General features: G+C 42.9%; 2 protein-coding genes and 1 long non-coding RNA gene across 6 annotated transcripts; 1 reads left to right on the top strand and 2 right to left on the bottom strand.

Annotated features, from left to right (window-relative positions):
* Positions 1-475: 475 nt before the first annotated feature.
* On the bottom strand, positions 476-6,107 carry LOC144583385 (uncharacterized). The gene is made up of 2 exons (XR_013537135.1): positions 4,636-6,107; positions 476-3,129 (listed from the first exon to the last, which is right to left on the bottom strand). It is a non-coding gene; the product is annotated as an uncharacterized LOC144583385 (long non-coding RNA).
* A 4,348-nt stretch (positions 6,108-10,455) lies between these two features.
* LOC110078538 (uncharacterized) lies at positions 10,456-17,792 on the bottom strand. 4 transcript variants are annotated; one of them, XR_012080240.2, is made up of 5 exons: positions 17,736-17,792; positions 13,359-13,517; positions 12,467-12,635; positions 10,851-10,927; positions 10,456-10,708 (listed from the first exon to the last, which is right to left on the bottom strand). XR_012080240.2 is itself a non-coding variant. In XM_072976673.2 (5 exons), exons 1-5 carry the CDS (start codon positions 16,813-16,815, stop codon positions 10,560-10,562), a joined length of 807 nt encoding a protein of 268 aa, XP_072832774.2. In that variant the 5' UTR covers positions 16,816-17,644; the 3' UTR covers positions 10,456-10,559. The 4 variants fall into 4 exon arrangements, 3 of the variants coding, with proteins under 3 accessions (XP_072832774.2, XP_020648484.3, XP_072832775.2); XM_072976673.2 differs by lacking the exon at positions 17,736-17,792 and adding an exon at positions 16,599-17,644 and having other exon boundaries at positions 10,818-10,927; positions 13,359-13,520; XM_020792825.3 differs by lacking the exon at positions 17,736-17,792 and adding an exon at positions 16,599-17,644 and having other exon boundaries at positions 13,359-13,520.
* Positions 17,793-20,030: 2,238 nt separating this feature from the next.
* On the top strand, positions 20,031-27,354 carry PTH2 (parathyroid hormone 2). The gene is made up of 2 exons (XM_078377003.1): positions 20,031-22,304; positions 25,452-27,354. Exons 1-2 carry the CDS (start codon positions 22,174-22,176, stop codon positions 25,858-25,860), a joined length of 540 nt encoding a protein of 179 aa, XP_078233129.1. The 5' UTR covers positions 20,031-22,173; the 3' UTR covers positions 25,861-27,354.
* Positions 27,355-27,431: the final 77 nt, after the last annotated feature.

Raw genomic sequence — 27,431 nt, 5'->3', positions numbered from 1 at the left:
ATGACGCAAAGGAGAGCTTCACCAGTATGGATTCAACTAGTCAGTGTAATCCAACACAGTGGCTGGGGCTGAGCTGTCTCCCTGCTCACAGACTGATGCGGGGACTGTTCGTACTGTATGCATGCAAGCAGGCAGGGAGCCAGAAGCATGTTTCGTTGGCGGATTCTTTATAGATAACTGAAGTTATGCGAAGGAACGCTTTCCACTTTTGCCAAAAACAAAAGAGCCAAGGGACTTTTAAGCTGCTAAATTGTATTAGTGGGTAGAGGTGAGGAGTTTCCGCATTCCACATTCTTTCAATTGAACTCATGCACCCCTTTTTAAGGCTTTTCCGGGAAGCAGCCCTCAGATTAACCTAACAAGTTTATTTTGGATGGTATCTTTGACCATGTGTTGCCATCTGGTGTTCCTGCTGAGAATTACACACATTCCTACTATAGATGTAGTTTTTTTGCCTATTAAAATACAAATGCAAGAGTAGACAATAGTGATATCTTTATAGACCAACAAAAAAATAATTGTACAATACATCAGCTTTCGTGGATCAAGGCTGCCTTGTCAGGCATGTACGTACCAATGTGTAGAACTTAGAAGTTCATGGCAAGATGGATTTTGCCAGGAAAGTTGCTCTTAGATGTTACTATATTTTGTATTGTTGTATCCTGCAGACAGTTGCTATATAGAATATGTTTGGTCAGCTGACCCAAAAAAACCCTATGCCTGCTCTTCTGACTTTGTTCTGGAACTTATTTTATCTCATGTAGGAAAGCATTTGTCACCTAGACTATGGTCTACAAATCATGATACAGTAATTTGAAAAAGATAACTTTATCTACCAGTTGTGGTAAAGGCAACTTTAAAAAGTACAGTTAAGTGTTGATTGAAACAATGGCAGCCCCATTGTTTAAGATTGGGGTGCTCTTTCCCCTAAGTAATGCTTGAGAGCCAGAGGCAACCTTCTCTCTAAGCATTACACCCAAAAGCATAAAATCTTAAGAACCTGACTTTTAAATTTTTGGAAGTATTCTGCATTAGAAAGAGCAACTTCTCATTAGGTTTCTCATAACTTTTAATTCTGGCCTTTCAAATCAGGCATCTCCAGCTAGCTTAAAACATGACATTTACATCACTTATTATTTCACCTGTATAGTAGAGAAAGCACTGCTGCCTCATCTAGTAAGTGAAAAGAAAAGAACATTGTAATTTACAAGGAATTAGGAGTCTACTATATGGTTTTCGTCTGTATTTAAAATAATAAACATTGCTCAGGGGGGAAAATCACAATAGACATACATACACAAAAACTGCAACAACACGGCAATGAAGCATAGCCAGTAGTGTTAGAATTAGTTGTGGGGGGAAGAAATTAAAAATGTAAACAAAATTTGAAAATCTTAGGAAAGCATAAGAATTTTGACCTAGTGCATGACAACCATTACATGTAACAATAAAGGACTAGATAAAGCAAGAATGAGGAGTTGTCAGCCTCCGGATGGGTTCCAGCTACCATCATCCCCAATCATCACAGCCACTGTTCAAAGATGGTAAGAGGTATAGCATGCAAATATCTGGAAGATGACAAGTTGCCTTCCCAGAGGATGCATCAGGATCAAGAAGGCTCACCTTGAGATGGCATCTCACCTCCGCAGATGAAGATACCTGGAAGCAGGTGAGTGGTTAATATGCTCTAAACGGACACACTTCAGGACAGCAGAATCTACTTTACGCAGGTTACCAAGTTCAGGCAGGTGCAAAAGGGAAGGTCCAAAAGGCAGAGCCAATTACCTGTAGCATGCTATGAGCTGCGGTGGATCCGACCTGTATATACAAAGGCAAACTGACCTCTGTTTAATGGATTTTTTAATTGTGGTTTTAGTCAGTTTGCTTTGTAATAACCTGTGAGCTGTCTTGGGTCTCCCTTAATTGGGAGAAAGGCAGCGTACAAATGAAAATCAATATATCAATCAATCTGAGGGTGAAACAGACTTGAGAGAGAGGCTGTGACTGGAACTGCCTGTGGGCTTGTCTAAATCAGCGGCTGATACCCTGTGTGATGCAGTGGATACAGTGGTGGGCCAGGACTCGGGAGACCAGGGTTCAAATCCCCTCTTGGCCATGGAAACTCACTGGGGGAATGGAGCTGATGAAGCCATTCCTTAAATAGCTCGCTTACCTTGCAAGCCCTATTAGGATTGCTATAAATTGACTTGATGACACATAAAAAGTTTAGCTAGATAGCTCTATGAGTTAGGTATCTGGCTGAAGAGCCGGAGATTGCAAATTTGATTCCTCACTGTGCCTCCTGTGAGTAGAGCCAGCCTGTGTGGCTTTGGGCAAGCTGTACAGTCCTATGGTGTCCTCAAAAGAAGGGAATAGGAAACCTGGGAAACCCTGAAAAGGTTTGCCATAGGTCTGAATTGACGGCACACACTAATTATTTAAATTAGCTTTCTTTCTTTGTTGACCATGTTGTTGTTTAGTCGTGTCCGACTCTTCATGACCCCATGGACCAAAGCATGCCAGGCCCTCCTGTCTTCCACTGCCTCCCGGAGTTGGGTCAAACATAGGATCCCTCTAAAGTCCGATTTCACAAACACAGGCAGAATCCCTCAATCACCTCTCTCCAACACTACCTCAAATTCTGAACTGGGACTTCTGTAGGTCTGATTTTTGTGGTGGATGACATTCTCTGTAGTCGTTGGAAGGTAGCCACCCCAGCCATTCTACTGATGTTCGCACAGCTATCTATTGGTTGATTGAATTGATCTAATATCTTCCGGCTTCTGGCATGAAGATTCCAGACAGAGAGGAGGAGAGGGAATTACCTGTAGCCCAACATTTCTGGATTCTGTTGGAAAGCAACGGGGGATCAGATGAAATTATTCTCATTGTGCAGATTGTCTGGGGACAGGCACTCCAGCTTCATGGCATTCGGCTTAGTCTCCTGCGCTGCTTCAGGAGTCACAGTTTTCCCCAGTGAGGTTTCAAGAGCAGGAGGAGGTTGCTTGAGACTTGGGACTGACAGGGTCTGGATAGGCTTCGGTTGTGTTTGGGAGGGTGTCGGGTAGACATAAGCATCAGTCTCATAGAAGAACCAGTCGTAATCTTTTGGGTTGTCCAGGAAGAGGGCTGGCAAGAAAATCAACCCAAATGTTAACCAGCGATTCGTTACCGCTAAAAATTATTTTTTTTAAAAAAAATCAACCACTCTCGCACATTGCCAGACTTCTGGTCTACAGCAGGTGAAGTTGCTTTGCATTTAGTCAAGCCATCAAGCTACGTATTATCTGACTTGCAGTGCCCCTTCATGTAGTAGCAACTGTTGTTGGCCATGTGCCACCCAAAACTTTTTTCATAAATGGGCATGTTGTTATGTCCCATCAGTGTCATCTCTGACTTATGGCCACCCTGTGAACGCAGGATGTCCAAAATATCCTGTCCTCAGCAGTCCTGCTCGGCTCTTGTAGACTCAATCCTATGGCTTCCTTTAGGAAGTCAGTCTATCTCCTATTTGGTCTTCCTCTTTTCCTGCTGTCTTCCACCTTTCCAGCATAATTGTCTTTTCCAGAGAATCCTGTCTTCTTTGGACGTGTCCAAAGGAGGGAAATGGAGATGCGACCTTCTCATGGAAAGCATAGCTCTAGCACTCAGCCACCACCTCTTTGAGAGCCTAGAGGCCCTCAAATGCACAGTCTTAACATTATGAGCTCCAACCTGTGACCAACTGAGCACTCCCAGTTAAGAACCACTATGGACAGGTTGCGAAAAACATCTTGCCTGTGCTGAAATAACTCAACAAGACCCTGGTCCTGGTCAGAGCCCAAATCAAAGTCAGTGTTCAGTGTTTCTTTTCAAGCTCTGTTCTCCCTACCCAGGGAAGGCTCATACCACATCCCCAGGTCTTGTTTGGCAGATGGAGAAGTGTTTTTTTTTTTAATTTCCTCACCTTTAATTATTTAGACATTATTAAAAGCATTTCTAGAGCTCTTTCCTGCCTCCTGGACCGCCCAAAGCCATATGCAGTAACATCACCGTATATAAAAGCAAAACAGAAATGAAAGTTTTTAAAAAAGGAGTAAAGATAGTTTTAGAAGCTATGTAATCCTGAAGTGTTGCCCTGCCTGGAGGGCAAGGATAGAGGGTAAATTTGCTGTCCTCCGTGTCCAGCCACCTGAGGCAATTGCCTTACCACCCTTCTTGATAGAGCCAGCCCTTGGCTGGCCAAAACTCAACAAGAAGTAAAAAACACTCCTTTCTTTTCAGAGGAAGTTCTATAATCAAAATGCTGCTATAGAGAAAGCCGTGTCAGCCTTTTTTTTTTACTAAAGGAATTGGTTTCACCTCCAGTTTTGCTGCTGCTTTTATTTTTATGATTTCATTTTCATTTCTATGTACCCTTGCTTTCTTTTAATGACCGCACATTTTTATTACCAACTGCCTCAATAACCTTGCATTGAGAAGCAGTATATAAATCTGATCAGTAAGCAAACAGTTACTATAAGCTTGATTTCGCATTGGTTCAGATGAGCAGTTGGTAGAAAAGGACTGTTAAGTGAACTTTGTGTCCCTTCCCATGAGGTAGTAGCCCATTAAGTCACTCTCCTCTCCCCAAATGGTCACGGGGCCCAGACTTACCAGGGTCATCAAATCCATCTTCATATAGGCGATGATGGGAAAATGGCTCCTTCTTAGATCCCCGACTGTAGACACAATAGACCCCAATAAAGAGGCACAGAAGTAAACTACAGCCCCCTAGAAACAGTGCCATGGCATGGCTGGCTGCCTCATGAGGTTCTCCTGGTTGCCCTGTGTATGAGGGAGGAAATGGTGTCACACAATGAGTGCTGTGGTTTCTGGTTCCTGATTTCCACTTGCTAGAACCTTTAAGTCAAACCCATGTTCTGCTTCTTTTGAGAAACCAAGGAACTGATGAGTCAAGGCTGGCCTACTATATTTTGCTGACTGAAGTGAAAAGCAAGGTGGTTCCCCATCTCACACAAAGACCAACTGAATTGGCGGTTGAAATTTTACCTCAGCAGTAAAACAGATGACAAGAAAGCATTCTTCATTTATACCTAACGATATAAGGCTAGGCTTTAAGGCAAAGGATAAGCCACCACGTCCCAGCATTTGCCACCTAAGACAAACGCCTCACTCACTCCGTCTCATGGTGGGGTCAGCTCTGACCCAGGCATTTTGCCTAACAGACCAAAAAAGCAACCCTTTTCTATTCAGAGTATCCAATTCATCCTAGTCAATGCCTCCAGCCAATCCAAGTCCAATAGCTTATTTATTCAAGGATGCTTTCCGATTAGACTTTGTTTGTAATCAGCTAGGAGCTCACAACTAGCCAGCACCACTTTTCAGCCTACTAGATTAAGATGAAATAGATTTCCAACCTATTTTTTAAAATAGCCTTATTTACATTTAGATTTGCAAACGTTTAATACTTCTTTGATCTTTCAAATCTTTTTAAACTACTAAAAATTACTTTTGAAGCCTTGGGATTAATTATACCAATTAGTTAGTTCTAGCCTGTATTTCTAGTTATGACCTTGATCTTGCTCAGTACAATACAAACCCCAGCTTTCCCTCCAAGAGAACCGAAATGTCTTCACCTTTTGGTTTCATCATGACAAAGGCCACTCCTCCAGCTGCAGCCCCCGACTCTTGATGTCCACCAGCATCTTCCATGTCCACGACTGGAAATTTGAAATCAGCAGCATCCACCTTTTCCTGGGGTTGTTTGAGCCTTTGGGTCTGCCCGGCAGAAGCTGAAGGTTCTGTTTGGTTCTGCTGAGGTGAGGAAATGCTGGGCCTAGAGGTACCCTCAGACCCAGGATCCAGAAGAGGCAATGGCTCTTGTGTGGATTCAGGGAGCTCTTGAGGAGTGGAAGACCAGGTGGTGGCGGGAGATAAAGGAGAAGCAAGAAGCGATGTGCTAGGCTCTGGATCAGGCAAAGCGTAGCTTGCACCCAGGAGCAAGAGCGGACAAACCACATAGTGACGCAGCAGCATTGTCAGTCACCCCAGAAAATCTCTGCAGCAGAAGACAAAATATCTGCATATATAATGCAAAGTAAGTATCTGTATATGATGGCGATGATGACGATCTCCAGACTAAGCCCTGGATCATGTTAGGCTCTGCTGTCTACAAACCCCCCACCTGACCCATTGCTCCCCCTACAAAAGACTTCCACCCACTGAAATATCTGCCAAAAAAGGCACACCATAACCCTAACAACAAAACAGTGAGCAAAGTCTCCTGGGTGCCAACTGAGGCCGCAGAGGATTCCTGTTTACAGCCTCCATCAGCTGTCTCCTCCCTGCTTTCATCACAAGAAAGCATCTGTGTTTCTAAGGGCAATGTACTCAACAACAAAGCAAAGCAGCGTTCGAGGCCCAGTTTTAAGGGGCATAGATGTGAACAAGGAGAAGTGACACAACCTGGAGGGATCCATAAATGCCACTAGGTCATTTCTCTAGTTAAAATTCTCTTCACCTTTCCCTAACTTGGCACCTTCCAAAAGAGCTGGGCTGCATCTTCCATCATCTGCAGCAAACATATTTGGAAGGCACACAATTGGGGAAGGCTGTTGATTCCTCAATCGTGTGCTTTCCAGGTATGCTGGATCTGCTGTAATCAGCATCTGACTCCTTTCCCTATTCCCAAAGAAGTGAGGTTGGCAATCCTATATACCAGGGCAGCAAAGGGCAGCTCCCCAGACGCTGCTGGAATTTATTTATTTATTTATTTAATTTATATCCCGCCTATCTGGTCGGTTAAGACCGCTCTAGGCTGCTAATAACATAAAATAAGACAATAAATATATATAAAAACAATTTTTACATGATAGAAACATTAAACAAGAAGGGAGCTAATGGTAGGAAAGAGAGAGAAGAGGAATACAACTCCCAACATGTCTCACTCTTGGCTGTGCTGACTAGGACTGATGGGAATTGGGATCCAACATCTGGCAGGCTCCTCTCTACCCACCCCTGTTCTGTATACAGTCATTGAATTCTCTCACACTCACTGTGGGGTAGATAGTCACAAGACTGCGCTGTGACGCTGAATGGATGTTTCTTGTCTCTTACACGCGTGCAGATAAATGTAGACCCATGCACAGTAAGGTTCAGCCTGCTTCTCCATACTCTAGTGAAGCTCCTCTTAAACCCTTGTAAATTATTATTATCTGTTATCCACAGTCTGTTATTTATGTTGGCACATTTTAAATCTGGAAAATGAACACACTCTTCGGAAGGTTTAAAGTAGCAAGAGCTTCTGAAGCAGGTGGTCGGCAACTTGAGGCCTGTTCAGTGCTGTTGGGCTGCAGCCCCAGTCAGGCCCAGCCAGCACAGCTAATGGCAAGAGATGAAAGGCCATGAAATTCAACAATATCTGGAATACCCACCGCTTGCCCAGCACTGTACCGGAGAGTGGAATAAAATCAGCAGACAGGCAGGACGTTTCTACAGTGTAAAATTGCAAGACCAGATAGGGGGGAAATGAATGAATGAATGAATGAATGAATGAATGAATGAATGAATGAATGAATGAATGAATGAATGAATATAGTATGGAGGAAAGATCTTCCTTCTGATAAGCAGGGCATCCCCATCTGTTAAATGTTGGGAGGTTTTGGTGATAGTGGTGGTGACGGCAGTGTTTGCCAAGAGCAGACAGGAAAAGTCATAGCGAAGAGCACGTACACCAACAGACAGTGGCCATTTTGGCTAAATGGAACTACCCTATTTACAAGTGATCTTCATCTCTATACTCCATGGTTTTGGAAAGCACTGCCTTCACACTCTAGTTTCATAGCCTCAAAGATTTCTGGATGGACACTTTTAAAAATCATGCCACACAAAAATCAGCTTTTCCCAACTTGGCATCCACCAGATGTAACTTTGGGATTTCGACTCCTGTATCTCCTGTCGGTCTGGACAATGGTCAAGGATGCTGGGGACTGTGGTCCAAAAAACCCCGAAAGGCACTCTATTTAGAAAGACGGCACTAGATGAATGTCAGCCTCACACAGTTCTTGAACAAGGATCATGGTCATCCCACCATGAACAAGGACTGGGTTCCTCTCACATCTCTCGGTAAGACATTCATCTTCCCAATGCACAAGAAAGGCAAGCAGGCAGCTTAGGGGGCCCCACAACCCACCAAGCATCTTCTTGAGGTGGAATTTGAACTCTCCACCTTTTGCTCCAAGGCAAACAGAACCCAGCCACTCTCTTTCAAGAGCCAGCTGCATATTTTACCTTCAGTGAAGACTGGACTATATTTGGGTAGGAATTATTGCCATCAGAGGAGTTAGAAGAGTTAGGATTTATCCACAGGATTCACTGGCACCAGTGTGTGTGATATAGGCATGGGGACACGTTTAAGTGTGGAATAGAAAATGGTACTATGATCCAAAACTTGTCGGCTAGCATGGGCTGCTTAATAGCCTGGAAAGTCTCGCTTTGTAAGAACACTCCATAGAACTCCAGAATCTCCAGAAATGCCACACATGTTCAGTCTAGCTACTTTGCAAAGTGGGATGCTCAAGAATTGTTTAAGCATACATGGTTTGAGGGTTGGGGGTCACATGGGATGCTTGTTAATTTCATGTCCATTCTTTTTCAAGAATTTAGCTAGGATGCATATGGTCTTTATCAAATGGGTGGTATACGTACATGCATGCACATATGTACATATATAAGTAACTTTAATTAAAACATGAAAGGTTTACTCACTAAAAACTTAGGAAGCATGAACAGCAGCCCTGAAACTTACAGGGATTCTAACCACTACTAGAGAACTTCTAGATATTCTTTGCAAAAATGCTCCAGTATTGTGAAAGATATCAACAAGAAAGTCTAACAATTAGAAAATGTACATACCTTCCAGTACAGGGGGGATCAAGAACAGAATGATGCCAAAGGGCTATTGCAGCTCAGTGCAATAGCCTAGCAGAGCCCCACCTCAAGCATCCTGCCCAAGGGAGAAGCAGTAGCTATGAAAACATAGGCCCTGGGAGGAAACAGCTTAGTAACAGGCACAGTCATGCAGGAGCAGGGAGATACCACTTTAAAAACCACACAAATTACAAGCTTTCATGAGTAAAATCTCACTTCTTCAGGCAGTGCATCACCCCTTCATTGTTAGTGCATAAACTGACCTGCAATAAAAATTGCAGGTCAGAGTCTCAGAAATTTGTGGCAGATGTCCATGCTGAGTCTGCTTGTATGGGATGAGTTAAAGTTAGCTGGGAGGTGTAATTCCAAGCATCCTTCCTTGTAATATGGTTGGAAAATGAATTTTTGAGACTCTGACTTGCAGTTTTCATGCACTAGCTATTAAGAGGTGGTGCACAGTCTGAAGAAATGAGATTTTATCCACAAAAGCTTGGAATCTGTGTGGTTTTTTTTTAGTGGTTCAATTAAGATATCTATTATTGTTTTCTCAACCACAGAACCTTTCCCTATTTTTTTCTGGATATACAGTCATGTTTCTACACTACAGTATCCTGTATTCACCAAACTGTTAAGTATCAATTGCAAAGTTCAGTTTAGTTTTCAAATATGAGCAGCAGGTTTCCCTTATTCAGGAAGGAAAATGTAAATCTTTAAAAGTAGGTAGGCATGGCTTCATGGGGGAAAACAGAAGTTGTGCCAAAATGTGTAGGGTGTGGTTGTGTGAGCGAGCGAGCAGAAGATGCAGAATTCTTGGAAGTCAGTTCATGAATGTTCATCCCATCTCACCACAGATGTTTTTAATCTTACAAGGAAGGATTGTTTGAGGAAGTGGATTTGTCCACGAAAGGTCACATTAAACAGAACAATGGTTTTGTCTTTTATTATTATTTTATATATTTAGAGAAATATATGCTCTACTCCCCCACTTCCTAGCTATGGATACTGGTGGGGAGAGAAAGAGAGGCAGAAGAGGCACTTGTCCTAAGGTTACCCCTTTTCCAGGTGAATGAATGCACTATTCCCGAATAGAAGCCAAACAAATGAAGGGAAAATAGATAACTATAGAAATAATGCAATCAAGGGAATATGGGTGGAGGAATAAATACTGGCAAAGGTAGGAACTGTAGAAAGAATGACAGGATAGAGTTGGGGGGGGGGGCAGGCGGTGTCAACTTTCAAAATCCCTAGAGCCATCTCTGGTCATTTTGGTGCCTGAAGCTTTGTTGCAAATGCTACCTTGCCTGCATCCAAGCTGAAATACAGTGTATCCCAAATCAGCCAGGTTATTTTGGCACAAGAAGCAGAAATATACTTCCAGTACCTCTCTGTTACTATTGCATTATTTACTGTCAAAGGTGCAAATTAAATAACTAACCATTCACTGCCCCTCACATGATGTCCAAAGCCTGCTCCTGGAGGGCAGCAATGTTAATTTGTATAACGGTAGGGCCGGTCCTGAAAGTCTCTCTCAAATATTCAATCCAGTCCAGGTGCAAGACAAGTTTAACCGGTTACAGCCACGCCAAAATTTTCAGCATTAGAATTGCGGGAGGATCCTGGCTATTCAGGAAATCTGGAGCAGGAGTGAATCACAAGTGATGGTTGCGACTCCCCATGGCTGACCAAGCAGCCCCCAAAAGTACGAACACTGTAATGCTGAGTAGGACTATGATGATCACCAGTCCTCCAGAGGCACCTTTGAACTCAACATCTATGGACCGGAAGCTAAGGGGCGGATCTAAAAGGAAAGGAATGAAAAAAGAACAAAAATTAAAGTGCATGAAAGCTCTGTGTTTTGAGGACATGTCCTCCATTAGGAGGCCTGGAAAGTCAAAGGGAAGACTCACGCATCGAACTTCCGCCACCACCTCCAACCTCACCTCGGGTTTGGAAAGGTTGCGACCAATTTGTGGCAGCAAGGAGACTCTGGGCTTGATTGTAAAGAACGTAGCGGACACTGCCCAAATGGAGAGAGAAGAGGATCAGATTTTGCTTTGCAAAAAGTGACAATTTTAACTTTTCATAGTTGACACACAGACACATCCTGGATCTCACTCTTCTCCTGGAGATCTACCTACTCGATGGGCTGGAAACTCCTTTTTGAGTTTTATGGCCAGTGCCAATGACAGATATGCGAAGCAAAACAAGCTAATGTGCCAGCTGTGGAAAATCCCTGCTGTGACAACAAGATGTTTTCAGCACATAAAGAATGACCTCTTCTAACAACATGCTACTCATAATGTCAACTTTGACCCTATCTTGCTGTCTTTAGGAATGGGGAAGGACGTTGTCTCATTGCCAGCATGGAAGTCATATTCATTTTGCAAATCCACTTTGCATTATACCCCTTGCCTATGGTTGCAAAACATCTTGGAAATGTCTCAGAGTGAGTTATCAAAATGTCTTCTCCACTAATGCTAACCAGGTGTGTAGATGGCGAGCCAATTCCTCTTGAAACTCATTGGATGGCAAAGAGCAGAAGAAGAAAGCAGAAACATCTACAAATGGATAGAGGAAGGTAGGTAACAGCTATGCACAAGAGGAAAAGCTAGTTTCAGCCACATGAAGCGTACTGTGGTGGATTGGTCCCTGAATTAGTTTGAGACCTGAGACCATGAAACTGATTGATTGATTGATTGATTGATTGATTGATTGATTGATTGATTGATTGATTGATTGATTGATTGATTGATTGATTGATTGATTTTGATTTGGAGCCAGTCACTCCATCTGCATCCGCAGGACTCATCCTTGTGCAATGATCAATAAAACAAATCCCAGGCAACAAGGTGGGTAACTTTCAAATGAGGAGGGACCCATCCAGAATCACGTCAGGACTGAAGAGGCGTATCCCTCATGCCATTCCACCCCACCCCCCTTTAGAAACATTTACCCCGAAAGTCCCCCTCGCATCCTTGAGAGGACTCTGGGGCCAAATTTGCTGGTGTACTTACATTCCTTTAAGCTGTTTTAGGTCCAGGAGAGATGCCAACTAATTTCCTGTGAACCTTTATGTAATCAAAACCACTTAATAAGCAGAGGAAGTATCAGTGGTGTTAGGGGAATTCCAAAACTTTCAGAAGCACAAACACCATAAAACCCCCACAATATTCCAGGTAGAAACCCCTAAGAGGGGACTAAGGGACCCAGAAACACCACAATGGGGTGTGAGCATGCTCACAGGGCAGAGAACCATGACCGATGCTTTGGAGTAGGGATGAAGTGAAAGGGAAGTCCATTGAACGTAGGCATGGCCAGCACCTTAGAGTTGAACAGGAACACTCTACACTTTAATATCTCATTGCAGTCCCTACTTGCATTAAAAAATATAAAGCCATCCCAAGACTCCGATATAGTACCATCCATATGAAAGCAAATTCAGGCAGATGCTCCTCCAGGAATGCCTTCCCACTCAGAGTAAGGGGAAAAAATGTAAGGACAGTGGAACAGCTTCCTAATAAATTAGAAGAGTGTCTTTGGAGGCATAAGAGATCACCTGTATCCATGGCCAGGAAGGACAGCTTTTGTGCAGCTCTCGTTGAAGCAAATCAAAGTGGGTCCCATCTCATAAGCAAGGCCTTCCTCTAAGACAAAGGGATCCTCCATCATTGGACTGCAATGGGGTACAGGGAACCTCCGTCCAATTTTGTAAGTGCTGTTGCTTCCTAGAAGAGAAGAAGAATGACCTTCAAAATGGCCCGCTCTCCTCTACAGCAATGGTTCCCCACCATGGGTCCCCGGATGTTCTTGGACTAAAATTCCCAGAAGCCTTCATTAGTAGCTGGCCAGGATTTCTAGCAACTGCAATCCAAGAACATCTGGGGAGCCATCTGGGAACTCATGTTCTAGAGGATCAAGTGGTAGAAGATTCCTTTACACATGTCTTCCTCAACCTGACTCCTTCTTTTTTAGGTCTAAATGCTAGCTGTGATGGTCAGAGGCTTCTGATTTTTCCCTAGAGGTCTATAAAGTACTGTAGAACTCTTAAAGAGACTTCACATTATCGGCAGGATGGAAAAATACAGAGCAGTGCTCTCTGGTTCTCTCTATCGACCAATTTTGATATTGCAACTTGCAAATAGTTACTAAAATACAAAAGGGGGAAAAAATCAAGGAACATTTCCCTTGTGATTTAGGACTTGTAGTAGAATAGCATAAAACCTGAAAAATTCCTGCGTAAATGCTGCTGAGAAGGCCTTAAAATCCGCTTAAAAGCTATTTTTGAAAGTACCTGGAAAAATTCCTTATTGCACTTAAAAATATTACCATTACACCTAAAACGTAACTTTGCCACTACTTGTTACACTGATACGACTGTTACATTTATTAGCTACATTACTTTCAACTAGCTACTCTGCTTCCACCCACTGACCCATCCTTTCTCATACCCGCTGGTTTCACTTCCACTTCTATGGTTGCTGTCCAGCGGGTAGCCTGGCTAGGATCTATGGCTTTTCTGGTCCATTCCTCGTACAGGCAGTAGGCAGGTCGGAGCCAAAGGAGAGTCGAGAGCCTGGAGTCTTCATGATATAAGGACACTGGACAATCTGCTGGGCAGAGGAGAAAGATGGAAAGAGAGCTTTTGTTTCAGCTTGTTTCTTTTCAGTATTTATCAAAATGCACACAAATTTGAACATGAGAGAACGCAAACTTGGTAGATTTGTCATGCCTTACTTAAGGATGGGTGTAGATTTTTCAGTTTGTTTTGAACCAGATTTTACTAAAATATGAAAAATTTACAAGTGGGAGAAAGTGGAACAATTAAATTTGAAAGTTCATGATGTCTCTAGCTATGAGGGGAGATCACGAAGGAGGGGAAGGGAAGCTTAGGCCTTATAGTTCCCTTCCTGTTATTACTTTATCATTGCATTTGTTGCATTTATGTCTTATCTTTCTGTTGGAATTTTATTTGCAACCTCGTAGGTTGTCTGCAGTTAGTGTGGCTTGAGGTTATTGTCTCTCTGCCCAGCACTAACCAATTGTTCCCTCCAGCCTTTGGATTTGAAAAGAGCCCTGCCTCTCTGCTGAGTGTTCTCTTTCCCTCTCTTTAGTCTGTTGGAAGCAGTTGTTTGTTTGCTGTTGATCTGTTCAGTTGGTTGCTCAATATGTGTGCTGTAAAGAAAGCAGCCTACCCCAGTCTGTAATTTCAAGCAAATGTCTCAGAGTGAGTTATCAAAACATTATGTGCCAGTTCATGAGAAGGGGGGGGGACTGTCTGGGTTGCTTGTAGCTATTCTTCTCTGGATCTCTGCACCTACTGCATAGCAAACAGAAATTTTACCAGAAGTTCAAAACTCCAATACTTTCCTCCAGTGAACTCAAAGTGATGTGCACAGCTGTTATTCCCTTCTCTTTATGGCTACAATTACCCTGGGAGTTAATCAGGCAAAGTGACCATTACTGGCCCAAGATTATCCAGTGCGTTTTATGACTGCCTTGGAATTTGAACTCAGATCTTTTGCATTATAGTCCAAACTGTAACCACCATACCACACTATGTTATATGATTTTGTTCTCCACAGCTGGTATTCCCTCTCTACTTGGTTAACCACAGATGTGGTTATTATTCTACGCAGAGCCTGGCTCCACACACACGTTCTGCTAATGGGCCTACCACCTTCTGATAATCCAAGAATTTCTATGTGCATCATATAGGCTCATTCATCAGAAAGCCATGACTAGGTGAATTTTCTCACTTTGTACCCATACGAAGACAAACCAAAGCTTAGACATTAAAAAAGTTTTTAAAAAGTAACTTTCCAAGCTCTCTAACCAACTCTGGTTACTTTCCTTTAAAACCTTTCAAAAATACTCAGATATAATTGGTGCCTTCCCCACAGATTGAACATGAACCTAGCTATATAGGACTCTATGCAATAGTTACCTCTGATACATCTACATCCTTTTTTATTATTTTGAGGTGTGCACAGCTTGTGTGCAATGAGACAAAGTTGTGTGCACCCTGAAAATTGAAAAAGGGAGTCTTTAATCAGTAGCAGTCGGCCACTGATGATGATGTCATTCCCACTACACAGGCCAGATTCATCCAAGAGGGTTTGGGCCAGAGTCTCTTCTCAGTGTTATCCTCAAGACAGCTCTGTAGTCAGGCTGAGAGAGAGTGGCTGGTTCATAGTCATCAGCATGGGCTGGGTGATTCTGAACTTGGATCTTTCCAGTTGTAGCCCAGTTCTAATTAAAATACTAGGGTGGGAAACATTTGGTCCCCCTTGTAGTTGGACTACAACTCAGGTCTGCCTAACCAGTCGGCATAACGAGTAATGAGGTATGATTAGAGTTGTAGCTTAACAACCTCTGGAGGGCTATAAGTTCCCCCATCCCTGTTCACACCAGCTTGCACTGTGGGCAAGAATAGCTGCTCGGGGGGGGGGGGTCTCTTCCTCGTTGTCCCTTGGCAGAACTTTTCATGATACAAACACACCTGGTTCAAAAGCCAAGGACTAAGGAAGCCATGAGCACCTCTCACCACTTGGCAGGCCCTTCCCTGGCAGGTTACCAAGTGACTGCAACACGGGCTAGTCCGTTGTTAGGATACTTACCATTTGATCCATTCAACTTTGCACATTTCTCAGAACCCACTGTTTATATTACTTAAAACTTTTGTTGTGTTCCAACAGCCTCCCAGCAGGAAACATGCTCAAGCCTTTCACTGTAACCTGAGCGCTGCTCTTTGCCATACTAACCTCTTCACCCCAGGTTTTCCAGCCTCCTCTGCTAACCTTTCAGAGTTTATTTGAACACCCTCTACCCACTTTCCATTACCTTCCATCCAAATCCTGTGTTGCTTGTGATTTCAGATTCTCCTGGGCCGTGGCCAGAAAAGTCAATACGCACCCTCTGCGCCAGTCAGGAGGCGGCCAGTTTTAGCATCTGTTCCAACCCGTTTCCACGCACACCTCCATAAATGTCACACTCCACTTTCATGGCCATGCCCCTGCCCTTATTAAGAAGCTCAAATTGCATCCCACGATTAGACAGAAATCCATTTATCAATCCATCCCCACTCCAGCGTCCACCTTCATTTTCATTGACTTCTCTTGAAATCCGAAAAGGCTAACGGTGCAGAAGTGGCTGTGGAAAATATCCGTACATAGGCACGCAAACACAAGCCCTGGTCACATGAGAGAAATGTTCTCTAGTTGTGCCCCAGTTAGATGCTTAATTTTTTTTTCCAGTCACACAACGCAGTCAAGAGTGAAACATTTTCCCAGCCAGTGGTGTAACAGCAGTTTATTTTCTACTCCCTGAGAGGGTTGTTGTGTTGTTTTGTACCTCTGTTGTATCAATACCTTCCTTATCCGGATTGCCTATGTACATGATCTACCCCACTTCTTTTCAGAATCAAAGTCACGAAGGTGGCTACCATTATTGTGGCGTGCATATTATTATTATTATTATTATTATTATTATTATTATTATTATTATTATTATTATTATTATTATTATTATTATTATTATTATTATTATTATTTATTAGGTGAAATGCCTAATTCTAACCTTAGCCCTAATCCACCAAACGGAAATAAAAGAGCACTTTGCTAACATCTGCCTACTACTATAGTAACATTTACATCTTAAAGAATCCTACATATGCACCATAATTCACTTACCTAGTACCAACAAGGAAGCAGATCCTAAATAGATCAAGCAGGCTACACCAAACAAAAGGGTTACCCACTGCATCTTGGGCAAGTGGGAGAAGTAATAAGCAAATCCCTCACAGAAGGTGAGAATCTCCTTGCGATCCAAACCAAGGTCATAAAGGTTACAGACCAGCTGTAACCCGAAGAACTGCTTGGTTTGTTTGGACCACTTGGCGGGGAGCATTAAAGGAAAGGCCTGTGAGGGTTGCTTTCGGTTTAGATGAAGAGAAAGTTAGGAAAGATAAGGCTTGAAGTGTCACAGATGCCAAGAATTTAGCTCCTGATTATCTTGATTTAGGTAATGGAATTCAATTGATCTGTGCAAGGTTAAAAGTGAAGAACAAACTCTTTGCAGTAGGCATTATGTAATTATTTAAAATTTTATTTTCACTCGTTTCTGGTAGTGGGCTCCCTGTATGCTGAACATCACAAGAGAAAGTTTTGCAAAACTATAACAATCTGAATTCTGGACTTTGAGAATAAGGAGAGTTAGCATGACACATTCATTTCCAACTATCTCCCGCAGTGATGCCTTGCTGAGTGATGAAAGGATTACATTTGGGGAATGCTTAATTGTTGCTGTTGATTGATCTAGTAACAGGATGTTACCTGTTTTAAAGATGCAAATCCTCAAAAAGAGAGGTTACTTACCTGTAACTTTGGTTCTTCGAGTGGTCCTCTGTGAATTCACAGGGGTTTTTAAGGGGAAAGGAATTTACTGTGATCTCACATCAAAACCAACTACACTCGGTGTTTTCTAGAATTTCAAGGGGTCCTGTACATGTTACAGATAGTTGGAGGTGAGAAGACAGTGCAGTTAAGAGGAAATTTCAGAAAGCATGTAGTCCCATTGACAATATTGGAACTGGAAAATATTAGAACTGTAGTGAATAATCAAAACATCCTGTTACTAGATCAATCAACAGACATTGTCTGATATGAAACTCAATTCAAACCTCTCATGGTGTAATAAAGTAGTTATGTCTTTAAAGTAATACAAGGTTCTTCATTGTTTTTGTGTAAGGCTGGGGGAATCCAGTTTCAAACCTTCATAATTCTTCCTAGGTCACCTTGAAGCTGTCATCAACAATCGGCCTCACCTACCTTAAAAGGTCGCTGTGCAGATAAAATGGAGGGAACATTTGAATCATCCTCAGTTCCTTGGTGGAAAGGTGGGGTCTGAGGTGATGAAATAAACAAAACACTTGGAAGTTAGACAAAAGAGCATTAATGGATTCGTGGTGACTATTGCTAAAGACTGCCATAGCAGGCCTGGCCAAATTGCCAAGCAATTTTCTTTCACTCAGGGGATTGTCTGATGGTTTTCAATAGCTTATTTTCTGAATGGTTAGGGAATCTGTCTCTGTTCAGCCTCCCATCTAGGCTGGGAGTGCTGTAAAAACTAAGTGACTGTGGAGGAAACAAAAGACAAGTGAGGCTGAGTAAAAGTTAGGAAGACTAGGATGATTTAGGTATCCGGCTATGGAGCCAAAAGATGGGAGTTCGATTCCCCACAGTATCTTCAGGGAGAAGAGCCAGCCTGTGTTGCCTTGGGCAAGCTGCACAGTCCTGGGATGCCCTGATGACTTATGGGGACCCTTTTTCAGAGTTTTCCAGGTAGAGAATACTCAGAAGTGGTTTACGCTTCCCTTCTTCTGAAGGCATCCTGGGACTGTGCAGCTTGCCCAAGGCCACACAGGCTGGCTCTACTTGCAGAAAGCACAGTGGGGGACTGAGGTCTACAGGCAGATACCTAGTCCACTTAACTATGTAGCCATGCATTTCTTTACAAGATAATTCGCTGTTTTCTACTGTTATGTCAAATCATTTTCAAATTATGGCAACCTTTTCTGGAGTTTTCTAGGTATAGCATTATGGGTACAGTATAACAGTTCTTAAGGAGCTGTAAGTTTTTGCCTTTTTGCCTTTTTTTATTTTGAATTTTCTTCCCTTTCGGGTTTTGCCTGAGATCTACGAGAATATCTCAAGCCCTCCATGAGTGACATATTGTTATCTGATTTGCAAGGAAAATGGGGAGGGAAGTGATATAAACAGCAGGAATTGCAGGGAAAACCCAAGGCTTAAATAAAGACTACTGGATCCTATTGCTAGTCTAAACTAAGGCTAGACCCATTGCTAAATAGTTAAGTCAATACATGTATAAATCAGCACACAACAAATCATATCTAAAGTGATTTCTCAACCTGAAACAATTTGCCTCCAAAAATTATACCATCTGCATAAGTAGTCAACAAAGATTTTGGCCACTGTGTAGGAACCTGTGGCTAAATATTGCACTCCATGTGTCTGAGAAAACTGGTTATGATGATCCATGAAAGCTCAGTTTGGCATAAATCTGCTGTTCTTTAAGGTCCTGCAACAATTTTGCCTTTATTATATATATGGAAACATACTAATATGACTAACTTTCTGAAAAGCCTTCTCACTGTATATAGCAAACATGAGTAGACTAAATATAGTAGTCTCTATCCTCCCTACCAGGTGAAATGCATGCTAATTCTCTTTAAATGTTGTAAAACCATCTTTTGCCTCTCTACATAGGTAAAGGTAAAGGTTCCCCTTGACATTTAGTCCAATCGTGTCCAACTCTAGGGTGCAGTGCTCATCCCTGTTTCCAAGCCGTAGAGCCAGCGTTTGTCCGAATACAGTTTCCGTAGTCACGTGGCCAGCGCGACTAGACACGGAACGCCGTTACCTTCCCACCATGGTGGTACCTATTTATCTATTCACATTTTTACATGCTTTCGAACTGCTAGGTTGGCAGGAGCTGGGACAAGCGACAGGAGCTCATTCCGTCGTGTGGATTTGATCTTACGGCAGCTGGTCTTCTGACCTTGCAGCACAGAGGCTTCTGCGGTTTAACCCGCAGCGCCACCGCGTCCCTCTTGCCTCTCTGCATACCAGTGGGTATATTCAACAGCACCCTCCTTTATCTTCTTTTTGGGACAAGCGGTGCCCACATTTTGGTGCTATTGCCAGACCATGAACACAGAAGGCTGTTTCCTCCTCTGAGCCTCTTCCCGAACTTTGAGTTAAAGTCACATATCTTCTCTAAAGTTGGTGCAACCCAGGGTGTTCTTTTCCCCCACATACCCAGCTCCATACCCCAGCCTTGACGCCATCAGCTGAGCTTGTTAGTGTGTGGCTAACTAACAAACCTAATGCTAATGAGGCCCAGAGAGAACTGAGACCACCCAGCCGCCCACCCTCCATCGACAACCGAGCTGTGAGTCACACCAGGATGCGCCGGAGGTTTTCATTAGTGGCAGTGTCAGCCAAGACCTTTCAAGTGGGGTCAAGGGAAATCCAGTAAAGAGTGTTTAATAATGAGAAGGAAGACAAAAGGGAGCAATCTAATTTCCCTGCCTTGTTAAGATTCACGCCGTCTCCTTCCACGCATATACACAAACTTGTAAAGTCTTCTAACGTTCATGCCTGATTCTCATTGACTCTCATGTCATAGCCATATTCTTGTTTGTCTCTCAGCCCCTCCATTGGCCTTTTAACCTCCTAAGAATTTTCTCGGCCTGCTTCTTCTGTGCACACTCACAATTCCTTTCTATTTTAACCATTCCTGTCTGCTCTGCTCTTTATTTGCCTCTCCTTGTGGACACTAGCCAAGAAGGCCACACTGCATGATGCATTTGCCATGCTACTTAAAGGCAACATGACAGATCCTTTAAAGGTAGTCATACAGTGGAGGGACAAGATCGGTTCTTGATCATCGCAGAGTGCAGGGCACCAGATTTAGGCTGAGTATCAAGCAAAACCTCTTAACTGTTAGAGCAGTATGACAATGGGACCAATTATTTCAGGAAGTGCTGAGCACTCCAACACTGGAGATCTTCAAGAGAAAATTGGACAGTGTCAGATCTATGTACTTTGATTTGGATTCCTGCCTTGAGCAGGGGGGGGTCAACTTGATGGCCTTATAGGCCCCGTCCAACTCATTTATTCTATGATCATGGACATTTACTCCTCTTCCGAGTGGATGTCCCTCCCATATTTGGGAGTGAGAACGCTGATGAAGATTTTTGTTCTACCCCTAAGAAAATATATGGGCCCCACGAAGATAAGTAGTTTGACTGCACATTCTGTCACACACCTACATCTGATATGAAGTAAAACTACTTCTTTTACAAGATAACAGGATGAAAGCCTTTCCTGAGAAGTTGTTTCTCCATCTCGATGGGCTCTGTCATTCCCATGTTAATCTGCTGCAGTAAAAAGACCAAAGGTCTAACAGCATGTTAAAAGCTAAAAAGAAGAAGATGATATACAAAGGGGTATGATTCTCTGGGACATTATTATTTGATTGGTTTTTTAAGGAACACCTAAATCTATGACATCTATCTACTCATAAGCAAATTTCTAATATTCTAATACAGTATTTTTATATGTATATTTGTATTAGGGCAGTGGCTCCCAACCTTGGGTCCCACGATGTTCTTAGACTACAAGTCCCAGAAATCCTGGCCAGAACAGCTAGGGCATTTGCATCTACCTAATTTAAATGCTGCAGGTTAAACTGCAAAAGCCTCTGTGCTGCAAGGTCAGAAGACCTGCAGTCGCAAGATCAAATCCACGTGACGGAGTGAGCTCCCATCGCTTGTCCCAGCTCCTGCCAGTCTAGCAGTTCTAAAGTATGCAAATGCAAGTAGATAAATAGGTACCACCACAGTGGCACTGGCCAAATGACCATGGAAGATTGTCTTCGGACAAAACGCTAGCTCTATGGGTTGGAAACGGAGATGAGCACCGCCCCCTAGAGTTGGACACAACTGGACGAATTGTCAAGGGGAACCTTTACCTTTACCTAACTTAAAGCTTAGACAGCTTTATCTTGTTTTACAGAAATATCCCTTCCTCTCTACCTGCCTCTACTCCCTCTCTCCCTTTAATTTTACTTTAAATGGCTCTATCAATTTTTCTTTCTTTGGCTGTCTATCCATCAAACCATACTTACCCAGACATCTTTCCATTTGCTTCCATGCCTAATAATCTAAAATTTATTTATCTTATAGTTATACTTACATTTTAATGCTGTTTTTAACAATGACTGTAATACCACGCAGAGAGAGAAAGAGAGAGAGCTTGATCTGCCTCATTATTTTCTATATCCGTATGACCCGGGCCAATCCATTCTAATCTGATCTATTCCATTGTTTCCCTTTTCAAGATGTTGACTTCTATTTCAATTGATCTGAACCCCTACACCTCCGCTGCTGGTCCTGCTGCTTACATCACAAGCAGAAAAGGGGGATATAAATGCTCCTGAAGGAGGTAACTAAAAGAGGACACAGAGGATTTTGCAACAAGAAATTTGGCGTGTACCACCAACACATAGGTAAGAAGACAAACACATAGGTAAGAAGACAATGGCCAGAGCCAGAGGAAGGAATTTTAAGTACAGTACCCTTAAGACAAAGGAATGGTATAAGTAGGCATTTCCTGGAGGGGGCGACACTGTGTCTTTTTCAAGGACCAATGCCTTCTCTTGCTTTTCTTTTCAGTGCCAACAATGAAATCTGCAGCTGCAATGAAATCTGCAACTGGAACTCACAAAGGTCTCTTGACCATCATAGTAATTCTCAGCTCATGTCCATTGCTGACTTCAGGAGCCTTGTTGCCAAAGCTGCATCACTCTGACAGGTAAGTGAAAGTTTGTCTGTTTCTTGTCTGAAAGAAAGAGAGGGCAAGGGAGAGACGCAGGATAAATAACATGACCAAGGTATTGCAAAAAAGCATGTGGCAGAGGAGGAGATTTTTAAAAGCCGGGGGAAAGTTCGTAACTTGAGCAGCCTTTAATATAATTTAGGCAGCAAGACCTGCGGCAGACCGTATTAGCATCACTGTTTCACCATCCTATCTTCCACTTCCACTCTGTGTTGGTTTTTCTTTCCTCTTCCAAAAGATGTCATGCTTGAAAAATAAGACCACTCTTCTCTCAACAATTTTCCTGTTCTCCAGGAACGATAGTGTTCGTGCATGTCAAGGAAATTCACAGGCTGTGTTACAGCTTTTGCCAAATTCCACTCCCATTTATAAACTGAAACTCTTGGTGATGCCAACATAGATGGTTCTAAAAGGGGATGAAAGGAGAGCACAGAGGATAAGCCAGAGGCTGCTGGTTCTGATGATGGTTGTGCATTGCCTCAGGCCCCACAGGCGGTGTGCCTTTGAATACCAGCTGTTGAGGTATATGAACAAGAGGGTGCTGTTGCATTCCTCTCTTCCTTGTGTGTTTCCTCTCCTTATGTGTTTCCAGGGAGTCAACTGCATGGCCACTTTGGGGAAATCCCATTTTCCAGTTTGAATCACCCCTTGAAATGAAACACTGGCTATTTTTAGCTTTAGGGCTTTCTTATTCCTGCCACTGAGGTACTTTGTATTTTTTTTTCCTTCAGAGCTCAATTTGCATTTGACTGGCTTCCCTTCCACATGGGCAAAGACAAAAGCTACAGTTGCACCTGTAAAAGTTGTGCTTTTTCTGTTGTTAAGCCTTGACTGGAAGTCTTGTTTTAATTTCTGGGTCCCTGTGATGGAGGGAAAAATCCATAGTTTTTGGAAATGTGCCAAGGAAAGCTGCTACTTTTTGATTTTCATCCAAAACTTCTTTTTTTAATTTTAATTTTATTTTAGCTCTGCTCAAGTTAGAAATCAAGTTAAACAGAACGGGAACATTTCTCTTTCAGCTTCTTATTAAAGAAATAGCTGTGCAGCATTAGGATATAACTCAATCCTCCTCTCCTATAGGCTAACTTTTAACATTTCCTTAGCTTTTCGTTAAATGGAGCCCCTTTTTAATTGTTGCTCTGCTGGAGTTTTCCTTGCTTCAGCTGTGATTCTGAATGTCTTCCTTTTCTAACTGCCTTACCATCTTTCCCTTTGGAAAAGTGCTCAAAACTCCTGTCTGATTTCAGGCGCCCCTTTTAAGTCAATAACACTTGATAGCCAACCATCCATTAGCAGAGCAAGAAGAAGCAAAGTGAATTGGTGGTGTCAGTCACTAAATATTGTAATATTTAGCTGGGCTCAGTTCCCTTTTGGAAATAAATCACGCCCAGGCTTTTTATTCTAGGAAAATAAGGAAGCTATCATTTATTATAAAATTGTGCTGAAATAAGAAATATGATTGGAGGTGTATGCCTGTGTGTTGTTCTGTGCTTTCATGTTGGAACCTATTTATAGTGACCCTAATAGGGCTTTCAAGATATGTGATATATTTAAGGTGTGGTTTTACTAGCTCTATTTCTCCAGGCAGTTGCCCTGGCCAGGTAGGGATTTGAACCCTGTTCTCCAGAGTCCTAGCCCATTATTCTAACCACTACACTACACTGGGAATCCTCAATAAAAATCATGTGCCATTAAGCCAATTCTGACTTATAGTGACTCTTACCAGGTTTTTCCAGGTAGAAAATACTTACAAGTGGTTTACCCTTCCCTTCTTCTGGGGCTATTCCGGGGACTGTGCAGCTGGCCCAGGGCCACACAGGCTGGGTCTCTACTTGCAGGAGGTGTGGTGGGGAATAACCCTTGGCTCCACAGCCAGATACTCAACCCACTGAGCTATCCAGCCAGCATTAGGAGTTGTAGGTTTAGATGGGGGACAAGTTTCTGTCCCTCTCTTTCTCAGCTTGTCCCTGTTCTTCTCAAGGGGACTAGCCATGATTACTGTCCAGACTGTTCCATAAACATCTCAAAGGAAGCAAAGAAAAATGACCCCCCCCCCAAAAAAAGGAGGGAGATGGAGATGGGTCAGCAGCAGAAAACAAAGGACCAAGGCAAAAGGCCTGGGCAATGCCGGTAGGTGGTAGAAGGAGGACAACAGCAACTTTTTCAGCCAAGCCTCTCTTGCCAGCCAGCACGCCCGGCATGCCCTCCATCTGCACCATTCTCTTTTATGCTTTCACCCTTAAGAATAGATGTTTTTTAAAAGTCCCCTGCCATGCCATTCAACTCTGTCCCTTTAGAAAAGAGAAAGAAAAGGAGTTCTGAGCCCCCTGGCACAGTGTTTAACTGCAGTACTGCAGTCAAGCCTCTGCTCCTGACTTGCATTCCGTCCTGATGGTTTCAAGGTGCCTGCTTAAAGCTGATTCAGCCTCCCAAGTAAAATGAATACCCAGCTTGCTGGGGGTGGAGCATAATTATTGTTAGCATAATTATGTTGCAAACCACCACAGAGAACTTTAGCACTATGGGATGGTACAGTAGGACCCCCATATTCACGGGGATATAGAGAACATTATGCATAACATGGTAAAAGAAAACAAAATCCAGATTTTTTTTAAATCATATATTACTAGAACTGACTAATAGAGGGAGCCAAAGACCATGCTATTTATTCATCAACAACAAGAATACATAGCATGGCCTTTGGCTCCCTCTAGTGGCCAGTTCTGGTAAATAGATAATGAAAATATATATTTCTGTTTTTTCTTTGGATATTGTTAATATTTTCAGACTGTGGATACATGAAACCGTGGGTACCCATTCCACAGACATGGGGGCCCTACTGTGTATTAGTCAAAACGACCAACCAACAAGCAAGCAGTTTTAGGGAAGCTGAGGAAGTTATGGTCCAACTCAATCAGCTTCTGTAACTTCCATTCTTCACATGGAAAACCCAACAGGATATTGGCCGTTGTAACCATGCATTGGGTGGCCCAAACCCCCAGGGATTCTTTCTTGAGCAAAGTCTGAAAAACCTTGTGCTGCCTTCCCCTCCAAAAGGAACACTGCTCTTCACTTCCCTTCTAGAACATTGAAGCTTCATCTCTGTACTTCCTCTTTTTGCAGACTTTGGAAGCGTGAAGCACCCCAGTATCCTCCACCCGGGAGCAGTGATCACCTCAAAAAACCCCTCCTTCTCTGGAATATCGGCATCCCTTCCATTACTCTGCATGACTGGAGCCTCAAGTGGATGTCTTCAGATGTCACAGCACCCCAGGAGGAGGACAAAGAAGAGGAAGTGCAAAACAGAAAAGCCAGCCTGTGGAGCTCAATGGGAGAGGAATCCCCATCTTCTGGGGGCAAAAAGATGGCCCTGTACCCAACCAACTGGGTTCCTGGGTGGGATGGGAAGCGAAGCATAGTGGTAGCAGATGATGCAGCCTTCCGGGAGAAAAGCAAGATGTTGACAGCCATGGAAAGGCAGAAATGGCTCAACTCCTATATGCAGAAATTCTTGGTGGTTGACTCTGAGTAAGGTACAGCCATGAACTGGCAAAGGAGGAAGTTGATGGGGAGTGGTAAGGGAGGTCAAGCTAGCTGTATTATATGGTCCACAGAATCTCTCCAAGAATTACAGTAGGACCCCCATATCTGCTGGGAATTGGTTCCAAGCCTCCTGTGGATACTAAAAAACATGGACAAAAGCAAATACTATATACCCGTATTTTTCGCTCCATAAGACGCACCTTTCCATAAGACGCACCAATTTTTAGAAGAAAACAGGAAAATATAATCTGTTTTCTTCGCTCCATAAGACGCACAGACTTTCCACCCCCCCTGTTTTGTGGGAAAAAAGTGTGTCTTATGGTGCGAAAAATACGGTATATACCATGGTAAAAGGAAAAAGCAACAGGGAAAAAAATATATTTTCACATGCATTACCAGAACTGACCACTAGAGGGTACCAAAAATGTGCTATGTATTCTTCACTAACAAATATTCCTAGCATGGTCTCTCGCCCCTTCTAGTGACCAGTTCTGGTGATACATGTGAAAATAGTTTATTTCTGGATTTTTTCTTTTAATATTTTCATATAGTGATAAAGTGAAACCACAGATACTGATCCTGTGGATACGGGGGTCCTACTGTATATTAATTGCATCCGTCAAGAGCACAGAGGCAACAGAAGACCCATAAGCTGAATCTGTTCCTGGCCTTGCAAATATTTTCCCATCTATTCTTCATCTCATTCCTACATAGCCCCACCTGGATCCTACGGATCTCTGAGAAGGAATGGGCTAGTTTGCTCCATTGTCAAATGATCACATGCTGCACAGCCAATCACAAAACAGTCAAACCCTTATTCATGCCTTACCCACACCTTTGGGGTCCCTGGTAAGGGCGTATGTTTTTTTTAATCGCAGGTAGGGTTACTTTGATTTTGTTTGGTTCTGGCATGTGTATCAAATCAAAGGGGATCACTTAGCTGTCATTCTGCTTAAGCCACTGCAGGGTCTAACCTTCCCTGGGGTAGAAAGAGGGCCACCTATTAAAAAATTAACAGCAACATCAAGCCTTCTCCTCCCTTCTCCCTCAAGGAGGGAGAAACAGAAGATGATGCAGAACCTTTTTTAAAAAAACCCTATAATCCAGACTAAATCACTTGAGTGGCAAGCCAATTCAGTGAAATGCCAGATATGTATTATTATTTTTTTGAATTGCAGCTTTCCCCTATTCCTACATGGAGGGCGAGACAGGAGGGACAAATAATAAAATTTTGGCCAATGTCTCCCATCATGTTCTATCCCCCAGGGTTGATGGGGAGAAAAAATTAAGGTGGACTGGAAAGAACAATGTACTGTATGGGTTTTTTTGGAAGAAAAGGTTAGATCCAAAGCTCTTTAACCATTCCCTGAATCTTTTTCTTGAGGAGTGCTTTGATTTGCAGTTGTGTTTCACTGCATGCCCTGAAAACATTCATTTTCTAATTCCTGTACATCCAAGTTGAATTAAAGGGACATGAACATGCCAGGCTGTTGCTGCTTTCCAAAGCCAATCAATATCCTTTTCTGTGATAAACCCATCTTTGGTCCAAAGAAATTCTTG

The sequence above is a fragment of the Pogona vitticeps genome, chromosome 6 (genome assembly GCF_051106095.1).
Source record: "Pogona vitticeps strain Pit_001003342236 chromosome 6, PviZW2.1, whole genome shotgun sequence".
Lineage (NCBI taxonomy): Eukaryota > Metazoa > Chordata > Lepidosauria > Squamata > Agamidae > Pogona > Pogona vitticeps.
Note: the sequence above shows the minus strand (reverse complement) of the source record. Positions and strands in the feature narration are given on the sequence as shown.

Bases quoted from the DNA above. Each gene is read 5' to 3' on its own strand.
- LOC110078538 (XM_072976673.2), bottom strand. From the start codon at position 16,815: ATGCTCCCCGCCAAGTGGTCCAAACAAACCAAGCAGTTCTTCGGGTTA. The intron at 13,521-16,598 runs GTAAGTGAATTA...TCCTCTGCCCAG, and splicing joins TGCTTCCTTGTTGGTACTAG to CAGATTGTCCAGTGTCCTTA. The intron at 10,709-10,817 runs GTGAGTCTTCCC...CTTTCCTTTTAG, and splicing joins TGGTGGCGGAAGTTCGATGC to ATCCGCCCCTTAGCTTCCGG.
- PTH2 (XM_078377003.1), top strand. From the start codon at position 22,174: ATGAAATCTGCAGCTGCAATGAAATCTGCAACTGGAACTCACAAAGGT. The intron at 22,305-25,451 runs GTAAGTGAAAGT...CTCTTTTTGCAG, and splicing joins AAGCTGCATCACTCTGACAG to ACTTTGGAAGCGTGAAGCAC.